This window comes from Poeciliopsis prolifica, unplaced genomic scaffold, assembly GCF_027474105.1.
Source record: "Poeciliopsis prolifica strain line A6 unplaced genomic scaffold, Auburn_PproV2 SCAFFOLD020, whole genome shotgun sequence".
Taxonomy (NCBI): domain Eukaryota; kingdom Metazoa; phylum Chordata; class Actinopteri; order Cyprinodontiformes; family Poeciliidae; genus Poeciliopsis; species Poeciliopsis prolifica.
Window position 1 is genome coordinate 563,755 of NW_026562395.1, and position 16,130 is coordinate 579,884.

At 38.0% G+C, this 16,130-nt stretch overlaps 2 protein-coding genes across 2 annotated transcripts; both read right to left on the reverse strand.

Moving 5' to 3' along the window:
• Window positions 1-372: 372 nt before the first annotated feature.
• Window positions 373-11,874, reverse strand: LOC129369253 (adenylate cyclase type 3-like). Its single transcript, XM_055044666.1, has 20 exons — window positions 11,136-11,874; window positions 10,351-10,500; window positions 9,315-9,451; window positions 9,089-9,200; window positions 7,560-7,687; window positions 7,196-7,354; window positions 6,962-7,121; window positions 6,741-6,848; window positions 6,505-6,581; window positions 6,214-6,372; window positions 6,009-6,096; window positions 5,749-5,865; window positions 4,122-4,393; window positions 3,921-4,002; window positions 3,663-3,821; window positions 3,049-3,195; window positions 1,862-1,978; window positions 1,648-1,774; window positions 1,446-1,570; window positions 373-1,092 (listed from the first exon to the last, which is right to left on the reverse strand). Exons 1-20 carry the CDS (start codon window positions 11,811-11,813, stop codon window positions 910-912), a joined length of 3,285 nt encoding a protein of 1,094 aa, XP_054900641.1. The 5' UTR covers window positions 11,814-11,874; the 3' UTR covers window positions 373-909.
• Window positions 11,875-12,348: 474 nt separating this feature from the next.
• Window positions 12,349-15,415, reverse strand: LOC129369102 (uncharacterized). Its single transcript, XM_055044429.1, has 2 exons — window positions 15,329-15,415; window positions 12,349-13,990 (listed from the first exon to the last, which is right to left on the reverse strand). The coding sequence occupies exons 1-2, from the start codon at window positions 15,345-15,347 to the stop codon at window positions 12,600-12,602; spliced, it is 1,410 nt and encodes a 469-aa protein (XP_054900404.1). The 5' UTR covers window positions 15,348-15,415; the 3' UTR covers window positions 12,349-12,599.
• Window positions 15,416-16,130: the final 715 nt, after the last annotated feature.

Below are 16,130 nucleotides of genomic sequence, written 5' to 3' on the forward strand. Positions count from 1 at the left end.
CATCATGCCTTGGCTAAGTAATGAAAACAGTATCAGACAGCTCTGATGCTGTCAGATGTGAGTCAGTATCAGTTAAGAGGTTTGGTGTGAAACAGTCTGGAGGAGTCACTATTTTATATTTATTGCCTCAATAAATATAGAATTTATCACCAATAAATTTTATTTATTGGTGTATATATATATTTATCCACCTCAAAGGGGTTTTGATTCTGAACATTTCAATTTAAAAGAAAAAAACCCTCTAAATATGAATAATGTCAGTAAACAAAGCAATCATTCCAGTTTAATAAGTAGTTTTCATTGACTAGGATGTCACTTATATTGGCATAACATTCCGAACATTCAAAACATTGTAAAATAATTCGAAACACACAGACTAAATATAATTTATTAAAAGTGTAAATGCAATGTTATTAGCCACAAGGTAAAACAAAGTATGTTACATGTTTATTACATACATCCATGGAATTATAGACATAGATTTACATTCTGACTCCGGTGGCATTCTTAGTTATCTCTGTGTTTTACTTAAATATGGAGTACAATGACATCAACAAATAAAAAAATAGTAATGAGGCACTTTTCTTTTATTCTGTTTCTTTTATTTGAGAACGTCACCTATGTTTCTTGGCACTATTTAGAAATGACCACAGGTTTGTTTGTTCTGATGTCATAAGTGTGGGACCTAGTGCATTACTTTGCAAAAATTTAATGCAGTTTCCTAATAGTCATGATCATTGTGTGCTGGCAATTGAATTTATTGGTTTCTGTACCTTTTTGCTGCTAAACTAAGTGGCAGAGTTTAGAAAAATATGTTGGAAATAAAACTGTGTACAAGAAAAGTGGAGCAAAGCTACCATTGCCCTTAAATCGATTTGCATGTTCATTGAAATATTCAGGTGAAAAAAGTCAAGAAAGGTCCTCTACTTGGTGCGGAAGAGCAGTTGTTCTTGGACCTGCTTTGCCGCTACACTTGTCTTTCCCTTTCATGAAAAAGGTAAGCAGCTCTCCTTTTCCCTTGACAAATATGGGCCCTCTTCGAATGAAGCGGAAGCCATATTCCTTCAGGATGTCATAGCAGTCCTCCACCACCTGATGGCAAAACAGGACAGATATTTACATGAATGCTATTCTGAGAACCTAAAACTTTCAAACTTAGAGAATGTTGCATTGGTTTATTCAGTTGTCACTATGTATGACTATGAGAGTTTATAAAACCAGAAAAAAACTTACCAGTGTTTCCTTCAAAATGGTATTCAGATTGTGATTACCCATACATAAAGAACTATTTAAGGGTTTAGATTTAGCTCTCTACTGTTTGGATTGTTCATATTTGACATTTAGAAGTGATGGTGAAAGGTTAGGGAAATGGTGGGTGGCAAAGATAATTTGAAAATCATTTGTCCCATTCAACATTTAAAGATGTCTGTCTATGTTTATGCTACCTGTATGTTGCCCATCACTCCAGTTGACTCCATTCTACTGGCCACATTGACTGTGTTACCCCAGATGTCATAGTGAGGTTTACGGGCTCCAATTACTCCAGCCAGAACAGCTCCTTTATTCAAACCTGAAGGAATCGACATGAAAAGATATTAATGTGTGCAAAGACTCAAAGAAGAGGCACCTTCTTCCAGGTTCACTGACCAATCCGTAGCATGAAGTTGTTGAAGGATTGCTTGTTGAGGTTATCAAGAGTGACCTTCATGGCCAGGGCAAAATCTGCCAGCTCAGACAGGTGCTGCCAGCGTTCAATGAGGGACTGGTCTTCTGGCTGTGAAACAACAGAATGCAACTTTGTTGGGTTAACATCACTTTGTGTGGCACAAATTAAAGTAGATGACACAAGATAGGATCACACCTTTCGGCTGCCATATCCATTGGTGTTGCTTTCGGGCGTTAGTCCAGAGGCAGCCATGTATGTGCTTCCTATTGTCTTGATCTTTGTGATACACCTGAACTCATCTCTGTCCAATAACTGGTGAGCAAAAGAGGTATTTGCTATTCTTAATTTAGGTGTTACAAAAACAACAATCAATCTATCCACTCACCCATTTATCTATCCATCTGTTCCCTCATCCATTGACTATTCCCCTTTAGCATTGTTGTTGCAGGGCACAAAAACATCTTTAATATAGTTCTGATCACATGATTGAATTCAAGGTTTTTGATAGTGCATTTCAAAAGCCTTCTTTTTCCGTGGTGAAAGGACCACACAACGTAAATGATGTTTAAATATGTGGGATAGGGTGTACCATAATCCAGGATATCTAAATAAACACATGTGAGATATTTGGTGAAATATCTCACTACACATTCCAGAGAATCTGCCTGTAGCCATCTCCAAGGCTGTGAAATACTTAAATCTGGACATTTGACCTCTCTTCTTAGAATAAATGGTAGTAGTCATTTGAATTGTTTGGCTTCATGGCATGGACTTGTTGCTTAAGCATAATCCATAAGTTTTAGGTCAGGGGCCAGTCAATAAGCTTAATATTAATCCTGTGGTATTATTGTCTTGCTCAACACTCAGTTGTGTCAAAGTTTTATCCAGTTATTGGTTGATATAAGGTGAGGTTGCATAGTTTAAAGGTCCTCTGATTTTATTATTTTATATTACTAAAAAAACATATTAAATGCACCAGTAACATTGACAGAAATATGAACCATATTGCTGAGAGTAACATCAGCAATCTGATGTTACTCTCACCAGATTGCTTGACAATCCGCATATTATTTCGATGTGACTCGACTCTAATATTTATCCACAAAGCCTTTTCATAAGAGATTATGGTGCTAAATAGGATATTTTAGTCTGTATTTCTAAAATGTGATTGTCAAAAACCTATGCAAAAATTTTGCCAGGACATTTTTCATCACCAACATGTATATGGTTTCTCTTGAACTTGAGCATGTACAGTTTTGACCCTTTGCGAATGACTAGAAATCCACTGTAAATTCCAACCTGTGCAAACTTTTTTGCAACCGGTAAAAAAAAAAATGCAAACAGATGATTCATGTCCATTATGATAGGACATCACAACTCACACTGTCAAAATCTGAAATGATCTCATTGAGGATCCTGAGACACTCGATGCCTCCGTTGTTGATGCCCTCTTCAGTGTAGAAATCAGAAAAGTTTGGAATGGAGGCAAACATCACACCAATTTCATCATAAGACTGACTGTACAGCTCCTGCAACAAAATAATTACATTAAGGTAGTTTGTGCTGACTTTAGTGATAATGCGTATTTTTATATTTCAGAAGATTAAATATGTAATTATGAAAGAAACCACAAGATGGCAACGTAGGTAAAAACAAACATGTTATATTCCCAAATGGTTTGGATGCATTGCAGGATGCATACATTAAAAAAATACTTTAATTTATTTCTATTAAACTGATCTGTTAATTTTGTTGGAAGCAAACCAACTCAGATCCATCATGCCATTGATTTATTAGATTCTTACACACATTCAGTTGCAAGGAACCTTGTAATCTTCAACACATATTCTGTGTAGCAGTTTGTCATAGTTATTTGTTTTTTCAACTTTTTATTGTTTTTAATGTTATCATAGGGATGAGTTACACTTTGATTAACTACTTTGCTATATTGTTGTTTTAAATGTGCTATGGAAATAAACTTGCACTTGACTTGTACCTCATCTCTCATTTTAGTGCCCAGAAAGTGTTTGGCCACATGCTCTGGCAGCATGTTGGTCACCAGTGCCTCGTTCCAGCGCCTCATCTCGAACACCCGCTCCTTCTGGTCATGAACCCCGATCTTCCACAAGAACAGCTTCCTCGACTGACGCTCCAGCTACACAAATGCAAGTTTGATAGAAGGCGCCTCATAAAACAAGAATATTTTGAAATCAGTAGTGAAAGTGTCATTAAATGTTCCCCTAGTTTTACTCACATGGCGAGCAAAGAAGTAAAAACATATCATCATGACAATGATCATCATTGTCATGAGATACTTTGATGGCACTATGGATGTTCTGAAAATACATGGAGAGGCCCAACATTAGAAATGACACATGTACACACCACTAAAAATCCATGGCAAAATGGAGGAACAGGCAAAAAAGTTTTGTCTCGATATTCCCTCCTTCCTTACCTGTAGGAGGCAAACTGTATAAAATCATACAAGTCGTATATGTCACTCCAGCTGTAGATATTTACTGCTCCTGTTGCTGTGACAACTAACACCATGAGGCCCAGTTTGATCAGGTGGCTGACCTGAACCAACATGGCGGTTGCGATGAGTGACATCACAGCCATGAAGCTGTAATACTTTGGATTTTCTGCACAGCCTCGGTCGCCAAGAGACTCCAGCATCGGGCCAAAGGTACTGTTAAAGAGCCTCAGTGAAGGTGGAACACAACTTAGCTGAAAAATGAAAGATACAGAGAACATTGGGTGTTAATTCATATGAAAAGCTGTTATTGAAAAACATTACATCATCTGACACTAATTATTTTCTATTTTTTATGTTACAAACTAAAATACTGTCAGAAAAAACATTAAATAGTTCAAAAACGCAATAAAACAAATCGAGCTGAAAAAATAAAACTGTAAAAGTGGATTAAAAACTTCATTGCCAGTAAGTTTTACTTGGGCTATAATTTTACCACAAGCAGTTTTGGGATAATGAGCTTATTTCCTTCCCCTGTGGAAAAGGTAATTACCTCCCTAGACCTTAGTCACTGGCATGTGTTTACATACAAAGCCATTTTGGGTGTTGTTCCTGCTGCTGCGACATACCTTTTAACAAATAAATGTGAAACTTACAATCTGTGATTACATCAGTAATGTGACAACTTAACTAGATGAGAAAGTATTTAGGTTTTTGGCATCTAATGTATGAACTAAATAAATTTAGCTACTGCAAAATTATTGGAATCCTCCTCATTTGTGTGCAAGTGATTTTAATACAAACAATTCTTAATATTCTTCATCTTTTGTTGCTTAATGTCATGTATGTATGTTGCTGCCCTCTTGCTCAGCTGTCCTGATCTAAATGGGAATAACTTGAGATAAATAGCTCTTATTTAATTTATTTTTTATTTTTTCTTTGCAGAAAGATCAAATCTCTGTTTGCATTCATGTCTCCCATTGCACTTTCCATTGTGTTGTCCTGCTTCTGAGAAGTCATTGAATAATACATTTAACCCTTTAACTTTTTTGCCACAATTTGTAAAGCATAGGGTTTATATGATAGTGTTTAGGCTTCAAAATATTAATATTATACAATATCTGGTATTGTCCTGTAGCAAATTCTAAATAAAGTTGAAATATTACCTACACATAGTTGCACTTTTTGAGGATATAAAAGGTTAATGATTTTAGGGGCTCTTTGAAGATGGACTGTCATTCATGCCCTTCTACCAAGACACAAAAAAGGTTCATTCTGCATCTATGTGACAAAACTCAGCAGTGTGTGTAGCAGGTTTTCCTGTGAGGCTGTGACAAATTAGGCAGCAGGCAGCTAGACAGACAGCTAATGGACTCCGCTGGGAGCATGCAGTGAAAACTGTAGCAGACAGTGATAACCTGATGATGGGAAAGTGGAAACTCGCTAATGGAAATCAACACACACAATACAACCGCTTGGAATGGTGAACTCTTTCAGTTCTGAATAAATGGAGATAAAAGTGTACAACATAAAACGGATTAATTCCTTTGATTGCAACAGTCAGCATACACAAAGATTCAGTGTTTGTCAAGATGTCCTTCAGCCTTACCATGTCGGCTATTACGGCCATGGTTAGAACAAATATGGCTGCCATGGCCCACGTGTTCCGAGCCCATCGCGTGCGGTCAATCCACATTGAGAAGGAAACCAACCTCTTAGAGAACATCTGTAACATACAGCAAACCATAAATAACAAACCACAAATAACGCAAAAAAAGAAATGGAAACATTGAAAATAGATTTTTTTTAAAGCATAAAAGAGGTAAACAGGCTTAAGAATGATTAATAGATTAATGCTTTATTTCCCACCCTAGGAAAGATTGCAGCTAGGGAGCAAACTGTGAGAATAAGCAACAACAGCTGTCCAACAGCGAGAGTCACGTAGTTCACAACCAACCTGGGTAAAGAACACAGGAAACAATTAAAATCACTACAAAAGGAAATTAATGCTCATAAGAGCCAAATAAATTAACAATGAGATACTTGCAATAACATTCAGTGATGAAACACTCACAACGGGTCAATAAACACTTCCATTGCTGTGATGAAAAAGAGCACAATGACACAGCAACTGAAGGCTGCACCACTTCTCTTCTCCTTCTCCGAGGAGTAGTGCTCCTCCAGCTTTCCATCCACAAAGCGCAGTGAAACGGGGTTGATTTGATCCTTCATTCTGTTTCAAAACAACACAACTCAACACTGAATACTGAAAGATAATGCATAAAAAATGGCATCCACATAGGGAGGACAAGTATACCAGATGTTTACTTTAAAACTTCACTAAATAATTGATGATGCATCTTACATTTGCTGAGACTCTCTGTCCAGAAGTTCCTGCTGCAGTCGTCTATTGATTGCTTGTTCATCAGCCATTTTATTTATCTAAGATTGTTTGCAACAAAACAGAAATAAAATGTGCTTATAAGGTTATTAAGATACATTATAAATTTTTAAATTATTCTAATGCCAAGGTTGCGTACAACGTTAGTCTTTGCAACAAAAAAGTAGGAAATAAAAAAACAGACATACAATTTTATTTACCTCCTGTTTAGGGCTAGTCAGCATTGACTGAGGTGAGACTGTGTTCCCATTGGTTATTGTTGTATTGATCACCTGATTTGAATTTCTGCTGGTCAGTGCCCCAGGTGTCTGAGGTAAAAAAGAAAGGAATATTTAAACATTACATAAAAAACAACTTTTGTTAATTTTCATCTTTACCACAGGCTAGCATCAACATTCTTTTTTGGCTAAAAATAACTTACAGTTCCGTTGAGTCCATTTGCTTCCTGCTTGGGTTTGAGAACCAGGTAAGTGTCAATTCCTTTCTCCAGCAGGTACTCACACCTCTCTCCTCCATTTCCAGGCTCAACCTCAAATTCCCCATGCAGACTGTCCTTAGTGCTCTGGGAAATGTGCACTCTCCTGTGCAGCATATAAATGTTTTAAGACACAAGGAGTTAACTGCTAGGTGTAAGATCAGATTTTTATTTTTCTACCCGGGGATTCCTCCAGACTCCATCTTATTGGCCACAGTGACATCTGTTGACCAAACATCAAACTGCCAGCGCTTCTGACCGAGGACGCCACCGAGCACAGTGCCTGTGTGAACACCCACGCGCATGTCCACGTCGGTTTTTGTCTTTTCACGCACATACCTGGTGAAATACAGAAATAATTACTTTCTTCACATATTTGACTATTCACACCATACTTCAATAGTCTGTTATTTTCTGTCGAAGTTTTATTTGATGTGACTTTATCCCTCTTTATTGTTCATCTTTATTGCTCATCTCCATATCCAGGAAGCACAGAACTATTTTCTTTTTCGCTTTGCATATTTTTAAAGGAGGCACTACTTACGAAATAGCTTCCACCATTGAAAGGCCCATCATTATAGAGCAAACAGCATGGTCTTCCCTGAAGTCTGGCAGACCACAGATGCAGTAGTAACAGTCGCCAAGAATCTTAATTCTCAGTTGGTGATGTTGCTGCACAACAATAAAAGCAATTTCATTTGCAAAAGTTTCTACAAAAAGAGATTGGACCTTATGAAAACAATTATTAATACAGGGACTCTGATTAAACTTGGTGTCTTAGGTCTATGCAAATTCATAGAAATTTCAGTGGGTTTTGTGATTTTTTTTTTGTATAAATATATCGATTGAGAATGCACAACCAAAAAAGTTTAATGAGTGTACCACAGTATATTCTATTCTGATTAAAAAACTTGCAACAAAAATAACACACTGACATTGATATTTTCAAATTTTAATCTTTCAATGACTGTACTCTGTTGACTGTGTGTTGGGTTTTTATTTAGAAGTTGGCAACCCTTCTATAAAAAGATCAAGGATGCCTATTTTAGGCTAATTTTACAGGATTTCTTTAGGATTTCAGTCTAGACACAAGATGGCTAAGAAGGACGTGTGATTTTGCTCAGACCAAAAATGCTTTATTTTTTGATATGCCTTCCAAAAAAACTGCTTGGTACAGTTTTTTTTGGAAGGCATAAAAACTAAATGCATTGACTGCATTTATTGGTTGTCTTAACATTTTGTCAAGACAAAATAACAACAGAAACATAAAAGAAGACACAAAGAAAAAAACCCCAACAACTTTACTTTTATCAATTTGAATAACTTTGAGCATATCTATAAACAAAGATCTCAGAACATCTTGCTGATCACTGTTCTTTAGCTGTTGCACAGGGTTGAAAGTATTGGTAGTAAGGCCTGTCAAAAAACAGTAAAAATCATGCTAAAAAAAAAAAAACCCATTAAAGCAACAGATTTTGAATTCTACTGTTTTGTGATCAAAATGTCTAAACAGTTTATATGATTCTGGTGTAACTGTATATTTCTTTACTATTGCATCTTCTAAAACCGGGTTACACTAGTGAGACACTGAGCAGTAGCGTGCACAGAAGTCATGCCCTTCAGAAAATGTTGTTTCTAATTCTGGCTGCATATTTGTTTGCTTTCAAATATGCTTGTGTGAATATCAGTTTTGTATTAGTTTGATTATTTGCTTAATTTTCAATTTCCTAATCGAGACAATAACGTCTCCATTATAGACTGAGAATCAGTGGCTATCTTTGTTGCTAACAGAATCATATGAAATTTTCAACCCAGGAAAGGAGATGCTAAGTAAAAAGAACACCTTAAAAATACTTTAGTTGCATTTATTATAAAAGCATTACTATTGATACAGATGATTTTGCAACAGGTGATTGTGTTTCTATATTTAACAGTGCAAAAACAGATTTTTTAAGATTAATATTATACTACTGAATAAAAAGATTAATTGAAAATATAGGCATCAGGGTGCTAATAACTATTTACAGCACTAACGAACGTGATTAAGGTAATTCATTCATTGCTGATACTCACTGAGGCCAGTTTATCGAAGCGGGCAAACAGTTCGTTGAGCAGCTTTACCAGCTCTTGTGCACTACAGGCTGAGGATAACTGGGTGAAGCCCACGATATCTGCAAACAGTATACTGAAACAAAAAAGGCATATACAGAGGAGAAACAACATGATCTCCAGCATCCATTTTTCACTTACAAAAATCACAACTCTTGGGTAGCATCAAAGTTGATTTTGTGATCCAGACCTGACATTTTCATGGCGGTACATGTACATGGTGTTGAACTGCTGCTGCTGGACCTCATTTTGATTGGCCTGGTTCTTCATGCCCTGCAGCATCTCATCTGCAATATGCTTTGGCAGGATGGATAGCAACAGTTCCTCCTACATGGGGGGAAGGGAAATGTGTGTGTGTGTTCGATTAACATAAAAAAGGAAAAGACTTCTGAGTGCCCAACATGTAAAGCAATTAATTAGTGGTTCTGAAAATATTCTGGTCAGGTTCGGTCTCTTTTTCTTTTTTCCATCTCTAAAGATGTTATTTGGAATTTGGTTTGCAACTCTCTATTTTTTCAACTACAAGAAAAACAGCTCTTTTAAATTTTAAATGTTTTTCAATTAGCTCCACAAATTTCAACATTCAAGAATTTTATTGAGATTTTATGTTACAGACCAACAAAACAGCACAATGTATTGTGAAGAGGAAGAAAGAAAAATAAATAACAAAATAAAATAAAAGGGTGATAAGCACTTCTATTCACTGGATTCTGAGTAGGCCATTCTAACATATAAACGTGCTTTGAGATTTCGACATAAGTAGGTGCAACAAAAACAAAACAAAATACTATATTTAAAATTGCAAAGCTGAGTTAAAATAAATATTTGATGAGATAATCAAATGGCCAGCTTAATTGGGGTTGTTGCCCAAGAGACACAAAACATATCTGCATTTTATTGCCCAACAGCTAAGATGCCATTATTTTTACAAGTCCCTGATGACTGATCCACTGATGAAAACAATGGCTGATTAGCCAGCAGCAGAGGAAAACACAGGGCAATTAAGGAGCACAGAGCGTTCTGTCATCTGATCTATTTGGGTGTAGGTTCATGGGAAAATGCATAAAGAATGTCTATGATGTAAATAATTACACTGTATATCAGTTAAGGTCACAATATTAGGATGCATGATAGGTTCCAATTAGGAGGGAAAGCAGTGGCTAAGGTTAGTTTAGGTCTCCTGAAGAGATGAGTGAAAGTCACATTGTTCTCCTGAGTCATCTTACCTGCTGGGTGCTCTGGTCCTCCAGAGTCAGTTTAACTTGCAGAGACTGACGAGCTTCCAAAAACGCTGTTCTGTACTTCCTGTCGGCCATGTAGAATGACATCACACCCACCATGGCTGCACACAGGTACAGCATCACATTGGCCAGCAGCTGAAGAAAAAGAGAAAATGTCATACTTTTCTTCCTGTACTTAGGTGCTCTCCACTCTTTGTCTGTAATGATATGATAATTTGCTGCTTTCAGCTGAATACTGATGGACTCCTCCATGTGAATCAAGCATATTGTCGATGAATGATAAATGCAGTATGTGCACCAGAGGTGCAGTTTTGATCAATGAAATATTACAAATAACAAATAAACACAGAGTCATGCAGCATCTACAGATGCAGGTATGGAAAGAAAAGTTCTAAAAGTGACTACTTTTGTCTTTCATTGTCGATTCTTGGTCATACTGCCATATTACTATTAGAGCATGTGTCAAACTTAAGGGCCGCTGGCCAAATCTGGCCCACCATAGCTATTTCTGTGGTCCTCAAAACTCTAGAGGTCTTCTAGATAATAGTTATGCTCTTAAACATTATTTTATGAATGAAATCAAATACAATTTTATTTGTCTTTTTCTAACAGTTTTGTCATGCAATTTTCAGTGACATCAAACAAGCTGAGACTTGCAAAGTTTCAGATAGAGCTCCTGTTTTGTGAAATATGTTGTTTCTAAATTGTTGTGAAGTTTTATTTCTCTCTTGTCCCAACAGTGACCTTTTATGACACCTGCTTTTTTTTACCTGTCTCACCAGCATGGCCCCCGGAAGATTATCGCCAAACCTTTGAGCCACAGTGACCCCCAGTGTCAGGGTGTGAATCCCACAGGAGAACGTTGCAAGGAGGACAAGGGGCAACAAATTCAGTGGTAAAGTCAAAAAGCTGGAGAAACTGAAGAAAGCCTGCCAACCCACAGAGTCGCTTGCATCAGAGAATTGCTCGAAGTTCAGTCCCATGTAACATAAGACATGGATGGTGACCATCAGCCACAGAACGTATGGCACCGCTCCTCTTGCCACAGGGGATGTCGGGAGTTTTTGGAACCAGCAGAGCAAGTAGAGAACTACATCCGCTGCCAGCCCCACAACGGCGACCACCACCATGGCCAGTTTGTCCTCGGTGTACACCACCGCACACATAATGATAATGAAGCTGTTGAAGAGGGCTGCAAATAACACCAAGACCAGCAGGTTCTCTTCTCTCTGCCTACGAAAGTAGTTCTGATAAAGGCTCTCCAAGGACTCGGGGGTAAAGGTAAGTCGCACTGACCGGGGCAGGAAGCGGCAGCAGCCGGACTGGAGGATAGCCACATCCCGGGTGCGGCCCGGATCACTGGGAGCCGGTCCTGAATACTCTGCAGAGCACTCTGTTGAGTGCTCTGTGTTTGTTGTATTGACACGGTCCACAGACATGCTGTTCATTTAAAGGTAATCCATTTGGTTCCTCCGACGGTATTCCCAAATGTATGGTAAAATCCTTTGAAAAGATGCAAAAGTTTCCATCAAATGTATAAAATAGAAAAAAAAATCAGTTCCTAGGTGAATATAAATGCATCATGAAAGGTTCTTACCTTTTATGACATTTAGGATAATTTAATTATTCTTGTTCTTCACAAACTAAAACTTCATAGTGAAAATATGGCCTGCAGTATCCAAATCCGGTTGAATTTGCAGTAGAAAGGAGCCATGTGCAGCTACCGTTTTGAAAGTAATGCATGTTCAAAATGGGTAAACGGCATCACAAGGTTGAATCTGAAAACAGAATCACTTCTCTGGTGCTCTTCTGTGCTCCGATAAGTCCTCTGTTTCCTCCCACCCCCAACATCTCCCACTGGTAAACAGCTAATCCTCTGTTACTGTTGTTAAGATGACACTAAAGTCTTACAGTCATGTCTTGGGAAATGTGATGTGTGCAGAAGTGAGGAAAAGAAAGGAGAGGGGGTCTCATTAAGCCATATGACAGAAAAAGTGTTTTTATTAATTATCCATCATTTTACAGAAAATAATTTATGTCCTGAAAAGGACACAAATAGCAATGTTTCCTGGTGGACAAAACCACATGGTTCTCATGACACACAAATACTAAATATCTACACAAAACAAAAAATATTATCATTTGGTATTTTTCTTTGTTGGAAAAATACCAGCAGCAGCAAAATGCTGGCGTTTAATTCCAGTTGTAGAAACGGATGTAAACTCAGCCGACATTCAGTCTCTGTGTGTGTTGGTTGTTGATGGTGATTTTCCTAGCATACCACTGAGAGCGCTTCCCAAAGCCAACACTATAGCCACCAAAACTCCTACGGTCCCCAGCGTCCCCAGAGCTGCCGTGCCTAATGCTGCGGCCCCCAGAGCGCCGGCTCCAATAGGCGCCGCTGCTCCGGTGACCGTCTCCATGCCGATTCCTTTAATTAGCCCCGCTCCTGTGAGAAGCCCTTGCTGTAGATTCACCTCAGTGTGGAATGGGCTTTTTGGCGCACCCAAAACAAATGCCCCTACTGCAGTGATTGTCACTGTCATCAGTTCAGAGGTTGTCAGCTGTGTTGATGTCAGTCCTGGAACCTTGAGGGCTACAAGTACACCCACGATAACGGAACCTAAAAGTACCGATGTTGAATTTCTAGACCCAAATGTTTGCTTTGCTGCAACACTCGCAGCGCCCAGTGACACTCCTGCAACTGCAGTTGCTCCCAAAGCTGCTCCGGAGCAGCTTCTCAGTCCTAGAGCAGAGCTCAAAAGTACAACAGCTTTCAAAGCTATTGATGTTATTACCACAACTCCCACAACAACATTTCCAGCCACCTCTGGCCCCAGTCCAACCATGGCCACAGTTCCCAGGCCAGCCCCCAACAGTCCCACAGACAGAAATCCCACCCAAAGGACAGATTGTAGCATTAAAATCACTTGTGTTTTTGTGCCTTCGTCTGCCCCACCTGAACCCAAACCAACAAAAAAACCCAAAATTGCCACAAAAACAGAGTAGAAGAAGATTCTCTCCAACAATTTGCACCTGGTTTTAGATTCTGGTTTTGGCGGTGACTTTGCTATTAGAGTTTGTCGTAGAGCAAAGAGAACAATGATGCTCAGTCCCACACAGAAGAACCCAAGTATGACACCCAATCGTCCAAACATAACACTGGTGTACAGAGTGGTGAAGATGATTAACAGAGCTGTTGTCATGTCACTGATGTTGGAATATGAGTAGACGATAAGAACCAGAGCGCCCTGAACCATGACGTAGATCCAAGGTGGTATGATACCCTCCAACCCTCCAGTGACGACTGCACCCAATGCGACTGATGCCCCGGACATGGTTCCTATCAACCATGGCAGGGTCACACCTGCTTTATTGAACAGCTTCAGCACTACGGCACTGAAGAGAAAACCCAGTCCAAGAGAAAGGAGTGCTGATGTAAACACGAAACATGCTGCCACGACCGCTACACCGGTTGAACCAGCACGTTCAGCAGCTCGACTGGCAGCGTTCAGCAGAGTGACGTCTTCAGTCAGAGACGGCTTGACTGCATATGAGGCAGCTTGTCCAAACACAAAACCAGCTGCTGTACTTCCGAGGAGGGTCTTCACCGCACGGAAGGCACCTACAGACAAAATCCAGTCATTTAATACTTTTCAAACTACAATTTAATTTCCATATTAAAATGTACATACTATTCAGAACTACTTTATGGAAAAGGTATAAAGTTATTATGCTTAAAACAACCCCCTCAATAGATCTGTTAATATGTTTTCTTGATGAATTTCAATTAATTAAGAAGAAATGCTAACTGCTTCAGTAAAAGATTTACTCACTGGATCACCAGGAGATGCAAAAACATATTTAGTCTTCATCAAGTGGTTTAAATATCATTTTTATTTGAATCAGATCTATTTATAGGCAAAAGTTCCAGATAACAACAGGACTTTTTTTCATTTGACCAGACGGATAAAACGGATATTAATTCATGGCATAAACGGTTTTGCGTCAATATCGGAAAGATAAAATGCATGATATTTTAATGTGATTGTTATCTCAATAATAATAATAATGAAAATACTCAAGTATCCAATAATGGTGTAATGTGGCAGAACTTATAAAGCTTGTGAAAAAAGTATTTTTTGGTGGAAAAAGTCTTTGACATCTATCAGTTTGGAAATGTGAGAGTCAGCAAATCATCATGAGAGACATTGTCCTCAAACGGAGACAAAAAAATTACACAGTGGTGAATCTTCCTACCACAGGCAAGTCTACCTGACGACTCATGCAGACTTGTCCCAGATCCCAGAAAAACATCACTGGTCTGGACAATCTTTTGCCCTGAATGAATGAAATCACTGAAGCTTTTATTTATGTAGGTTATTTTGTCTGAAATAAATAATATCTTTTACAACTATATTCTACAGGGCATTAATTTTTTTCAAAACTGGTAACTCTGGAATTTCATATCTCAATATGAGACTTGACTTGATATTTGATTGTAAAGATTTAAGCCTCACTTTTCAAAACAAAGCCACTCATCTGACTCTCTGGTAGAGCTGGTAAACAACTGCTGTGAAGTAAAACTGTTTTCCTGCTCTGATACAATATATTAAATTAAAACTGATAATTTATAATCAACACCCCATTAAGAACGCTTACAAAGGATTTTGCTCCAAACTGTGGTACTATGACAGTCCTACTTTAATTCTTGTATTATGTCCCATTGTCAATTTTGTTCAAATCTGGTCCTGTCACTTTAAAATGAAAGTAGAATATGACTGAATGGTTCCACGCAGAAACCTAAAACCAGGAAGTTTGTCTGCTGTAGAAAGAAAAGCTATCACTCCAGTGGACCATATCAGTACAGCTGCTGCTCTGCAACTAACACGCCACCAAACATATCTCATATTCACTGCGTCTGAGGTTGTGTGTGAAGCTCGGGGTAGTGTTATCATCTTACCCAGGCTTGTTTCTGCCATTTCCCCCTGAGAAGTGTGCGCCTCACTGACCCGACACCCTCTTCCTGTTCATGGTTAGACGTCAGACGACCTCACGTTGAGAGGAGCCAATCAGGAAAGAGATACCATCGCCTGCGTCTTTACCGTGTAACAGCCTCACCGTTGCCCACAGTAAACTATTTTCTTTATTAATATAGAAAGAACGGGCTTAGAATGGATTATTTATTATGTTCAGCATCATTACAGTAAGATAAAAAATGATTAAAAAATTTATAAATAAAGTTTGAACTACCACGTCACGCGTCAGGCAACATAATGCCAATCGGTCATTTCCATACCCTACATTTTAATTACGCTCATAGCACACACCTGTTTAAAACAATTTTATTGGCTAAATATTAGTGAATGAATAAACAAATATTCGTAAATATGTCATGTATTGATGCGCCCCCTGTTGGATAGGCAAACAAAAAAACAAAACAAGCAAGCAAAAAAACCCAAAAACAATAACAAAAACAAAACAAAGGACAATGAATTATGTTGGTCTTTTTTAAAATAATAATAATAATAAAAATAATATTAAATGATCCTGTTTTATATTATTTTATTTCTAAATGTAAATTCAATAAGGAAAGTAATTTTTTATGCCTTTTAAATTTGATCCGAAAAATTATCTTAATTAAAATAGTCTATCTTACTTAAATACCGTTTGACAAAGCTTGTTTTGTTTCTAAATGTTATAATAAACATTATTAAGCAGCATCCAGTCTCCCTCGTCCTAATTTCCGGTGTATGGTCACCAGA

Excerpts from the sequence above, each read along its gene's own strand:
- LOC129369253 (XM_055044666.1), bottom strand. The coding sequence starts at position 11,813 with ATGAACAGCATGTCTGTGGACCGTGTCAATACAACAAACACAGAGCAC. Across the intron at positions 6,373-6,504 it reads GACAGAGAGTCTCAGCAAAT|AATGAAGGATCAAATCAACC; the intron begins GTAAGATGCATC and ends GTTTTGAAACAG. Across the intron at positions 4,394-5,748 it reads TGGCCGTAATAGCCGACATG|CTAAGTTGTGTTCCACCTTC; the intron begins GTAAGGCTGAAG and ends TTCATTTTTCAG.